The following is a 5019-nucleotide window of genomic DNA, read 5'->3' as shown; positions in this document are numbered from 1 at the left end:
AGGGGAGACCTTCCTCAAAATGCAGCACGGCCGCGTGAAAAGGCACCCACATGTGTGTACACCCATATGCATAAATAGATGCACTGGTACGTAGCTGTGCGTAAAATGTTGCATGTTCAAACACAGAAGGACTTTCTAGCAACAACATTCTTCACAAGGGAAATTTTGGGAGAGTATTTTCTTCCGAGTTATGTTACTGCACCGTTGACTTCTGTGATGAGCTTCGGTTTTAATGCTGTTCTTACCTTTTCTTCTTCTTCAAATGCAAAGTAGTTCAGAGATGAATTTGTAACGCCCCACGTCATTTTTGCACTTTTCATTTCACAGACAGCCAAATGCCCAAATTTCCAATGAATTTCCACAACTTCTGGCATCCAGTTCAATGTGCTGTTACGAAGTGGGCTTCAGCAAGTAGTAGCGAGAAGAAAAAGTATTCAGGAACAAGTCTCTGGGAAGAAGAGAGCAGAGAGATGCACGCAAGAATGTGGCTCCAGCTACACCCCAATGCTAGCCGATAACTGCGGGTAGAATCTTCCCTTGGGTCTAAACTGAATTAAGCACTGACTGGAAGTAACATTACACCGTCATAAAAAAACTCCCACTTTTTAAAATAGTGGTGAAAGGAGCTAAACAACCAGCAAAGATGACCCTTCTACGCTTTACTGCATTACCAGAGCAGCACAGGTCTAGAGGGCAGATCTTTTCACAAATGGCAACAGCATGGAGATGATGGCATTAAACTGTGTACAAAATTGCACAAAGGCCTCCAAACTAGTTATCCTCAGAGTAGAAGAGAATTAGGACTGGGTCTTAAGTACTTTCCAGAGATCAGTTTTGCTTGTCCCTTATAATGACACCAGTCCGATTAAAACAGAAACAGCGAAGCCATGCCTAGATAAGTCTCTAGCTAGACAGAGATAGTGTATTCTTAGTATATTCACACACATACATGTAAATACACATATCCTGATCCATGACTGAAAGGGAAACCATTAAGTGTCATTCCAACATGCTTAAAGAATTGTGGCTAGGAAGTCACAGCTGAAGGATTTTGGCTAATCACCAAGTGAACAATGTCAAACACTGAATGTCTGGACAGTTTCCATTCAAATAACATTTCATTGTGGGCCAACTGTATTTACAATCCACTGGAACGAAATTCCATACTGTCATTTTTCCATTAGTAAGAGACAGCATTACAGCTGGGTAAGATGCAGGCTCACTTCTGCATGGAGCTCTCCCAGCCCTCCCAGTGGCGGTAGCTCTCGCTGAGCCTCGCATGCCCATTCTGCAGGTCTCCCCTGCTCACCTCTGCGCATTTTAGATGGCATTGCCGAATTCAGAGAGGGGTTCTGCAGGTATGTGGGCATATAGTGAGGTAGTCTCTGACTGGTTACCTAAAATTTGAGGAGCCATTTTACATTTAAAGCTTTACTGCATGTTTCAGAAACAACAGATGAGAAAGGCAGATGTTTGTCCCTACTTGACTTAACATGTCTATCTAAACCTTCCCTTGCTCTCCGATGTCAGGCCGTGACGGTAAGGAATGGAGAAGCTGTAAAATAATCCCATAGAGCTACACAACAAGAAAAGGATACAGCATATCCTCACATCTTAGTCTTACTCCTTGCTTTCAGCCTTCTCTTCACCTCCTCTGAATCTCTCTCCCTTTATCTGACCTACTCCTCCTTGGATGGTCATCTGTCCTCAGAACAAAGCCGCTGCCCCTGCACCTACTCCCCCATGGTGACCTACTCCCACAGAGCCCATCGAGGCACCAAAAACTCCCAGCTCTAGTTTTGAGCCTGGAATGGGCACAATTCCCTGCATTCAGCACCCTCAACAGCAAGAGCTGTTGCCAGGTTTGTGTAACTCCCCCAACACTAGTGTAGGAAAGCCTGGATTTTCTCTGCTAATATTTAAAAACAAAAAGTATTTTTGCTGTAACAAAGAGGGTCAGATTATTTTCAGTAGCATCGTCAGCAGGACATCATAAAACAGAGTTTGGCCACATGCTTTTCAATACTTGTCCAGAAATTTCTCCACGTAAGGAGGCATACAGGTCAGTATGACATTGCATCATGAAAGTCTCAAGCAAGGTTGCTTTTGAAGACGTCATTGGGATTCATCTAACCACAGGTGAATTTCAGCTGCATAGCCCAGTAGATGACGCAGTTCCACACAGAAAAAAAATCTATCTGTTTTAGGCTTGCGTGTACGTACGAGTTCGATTCAATGTCATACCTGCATTGGTTTGTAAAGCAAATAGAAGGAATAGAATCACAGAATCACAGAATGGTTTGGGTTGGAAGGGACCTTGAAGATCATCTAATCCCCCCCTCCCCGCCATGGGCAGGGACCTCTTTCACTAGACCAGGTTACTCAAAGTGTCATCCAGCCTGACCTTGAACACTTCCAATGATGAGGCATCCACAACTTCCCTGGGCAACCTGTTCCAGTGTCTCACCACACTCAGCATAAAGAATTTCTTCCTTATGTCCGAGCATAAATGCATTATACAATATAATCTCCACAGCCAATACACAAAGTTTTAATGTTCCTAAGGGGACGGAAAGCTTTATTGGAGAGGTCTGTAGCAGTAACAAAATCCTCAACGTCTTACCTTCATGAGTATTTAAAGCAATAAAGTACCCGAATACCTAATTTTGTAACGATGGTCTAAAGCTTTACTTGAGACTTGGAACACCACTTTTTAGTCTGAAGAGGGTCACATACCTGTGCTGGAGCTGACACTTTGTCATGGGATTCATGCTGCAATACCAAGAATCCCCTGGGATATGGGTGTGGTGGGGGTTAAGGAAGGGGAGAGGGATTTTTGAAAGATGTAGGTGCTGAGCATTGGCAGTGAAGGGGAGTAATATAATGGCTAATTTCCTCTCACCATATGCTCTGGGTCCCAGCCCAAAACAAATTTAGACCAGACAATAGTTAATGCTACCTGGCTTCAGCCATAGACGTCCCCAAACCAGTTGTGTTTTGGTGGAGTACATGGAGCTGTGCCCCTGGCTGTGGAAGACAGGCTAGGAGTGTGTGAGATATTTATACCAGCTCTAAAGCACTGGCACTCCCCACAGAGTTCTCGGCTCTTTGCTTAGAGTCAGACTGATGGGAGGTGCTAGTCCAGTGGCCGAATTTAGTAGTTTGATGACGAGTTGGACACTTCCAAACACTCGTACTAGTGTCCAGCTTCTAACGGGAGGTGCTAATCCAGGGCCGGTTTTACAGGCTATGGCAAAGCGAGGGAGTCAGAAATTGCAACAGCCTGAGCAAATCTTCTAATGTGCCATCATTTTTATTTCAGGGAAAAAAAATAGGGAGGAGAAAAGAAAAAAGTCCAACAAAGACGAAAGCAAGGAGACACGACAGGAAAGCAAAGGGCGAGCAGCCCGAAGACAAAACCGAGAACAGAGGGAAAACAACAACAAAACGCAGCCGAAGAAAAGAAAAGCCCCAAATAAAGAACAGAACCTGGCACCCGTCGACACTGCACATTAACAGCCCTCCATGATTGTTTATGTCTTATGATGCTGCTATCTCTACCAGATCGCCCTGACAGGTGCTCCAACTGTTCAGGCCGCAAATGGACAATGCTACCAGTTATTACTAAACTTAAAACAACATTCCAAATACTTCCTATATTCTCCAAGCAACCATAGTTTATTAAAGAGATTGACATGAGCCAAGAAAAAAAAATCTAAAAATGGGATACTTTAAAACTGTTATATTATATGCTTCCATGCATCTGTAAAAGGCAATTAAGAAATTTTGTATATATAAATAATAGGGTATAAAATATAGCAATATAATAATGAATGACATTCAGATGAACAATGTTCTTTTTCTTTGTAAAATATTTTTCAAGTTATTGTTTAAGTATGAGGCAAGAGGTATGTCTAAATCTAAGACACAAATCGTATCCCTTCATATATTGTACATAAATATTAAGAGAAGGAGAAAAACGTTTCTGAAGAGCCAGTAGGAACCCAAGGTTTTAAAACCTCTGGTGGAGCAGGATGATCCCATCCTGCTCTGTGGTTCCCTGGTCCGTGCTCCAGACGCGGGTGAGAAACACCAGGGGAAAGCCGGCAGGGCTTCACAAGCTGAGAGAAAAGAAGCAGAAGCCTCTGCAGCTTTGAAGACTGAATCCCTGAGGCAGAAAGCCGCGGAGCCGAGCTTGAATAGTGCTCTTATCTGTGGGACAACACAATGTTTTCTGGTCTAAACAGTGGTACCGTGTGTGCTGTTTTATGCTTTTTATACCTATGTGTAACTTAAGTCTACATTTCAAATCTTCTGGTGAATGACAAATCATATTTGTAGGAGACAATGTTGAGTTAATAAAAACCAGAAAAATAGATCATGTAAGTATGTGTTTTTCACAGTGATGGTGTTGCCTTTTCTACTGGGGGAGAGAATCATTTCATAGCTTCACAGACAGAAGAGGACACAACTTACATCCACAATGTGCATCTAGTGAAAGAGTATCCACAACGATAAATCTATTGAAGGGTAGAAAATACAAACTTCTGTCCAATTTTACTTAAATTCTTGTTCTAGTTCTTCTCTCTGACACAGCAGAGGTGAAAATCTCCACTGCTAAGAGAACAAACCAAACCCCTTTGCATCATTCTGGCTATATTAGTGGCTAGAGTGACCCACGAGTGAAGCACAGGCTATGCTATACACTGACTCTCTGCTCAGAAATGGATTTACCCTTTACAGAAACACACTGAGGAACCAACATGCTTCATAGTATGTGTTTTGTTGCCGTGCTTTCCCCAAGGGCAGCTGTGACAGGGGTAACAGCCTGCCCAGCATGGTGCATGGACTAGAAAACGTGAGAGGCGAGCCTTCCCAGCCAGTTCCCGTCCCTATTCACTACTTCTGTTTCTCACAGTGACTTTGACCTTAAAAAAGACTCTGCCCAACACTGAAGCCTGTCACTCAGGCTGAGGAAGCCTGAGCGACAGGCTTCAGTGACTTTTGGAGGCATATCCT

At 43.3% G+C, this 5019-nt stretch overlaps 1 protein-coding gene across 1 annotated transcript in view; it reads left to right on the top strand.

The window, feature by feature from the left end:
• RSPO3 (R-spondin 3) overlaps nt 1-4378 on the top strand; it is a 62748-nt gene extending 58370 nt beyond the window's left edge. Inside the window, exon 5 of the mRNA XM_009325637.1 lies at nt 3323-4378. Within this exon, the coding sequence (XP_009323912.1) occupies nt 3323-3516 (194 nt within the window). The 3' untranslated portion in view covers nt 3517-4378. The remainder of the gene's footprint in view (nt 1-3322) is intronic.
• The last annotated feature ends 641 nt before the right edge of the window (nt 4379-5019 follow it).

This window comes from Pygoscelis adeliae, unplaced genomic scaffold (genome assembly GCF_000699105.1).
Source record: "Pygoscelis adeliae isolate BGI_AS28 unplaced genomic scaffold, ASM69910v1 Scaffold54, whole genome shotgun sequence".
In the NCBI taxonomy this organism is placed as follows: domain Eukaryota; kingdom Metazoa; phylum Chordata; class Aves; order Sphenisciformes; family Spheniscidae; genus Pygoscelis; species Pygoscelis adeliae.
Note: the sequence above shows the minus strand (reverse complement) of the source record. Positions and strands in the feature narration are given on the sequence as shown.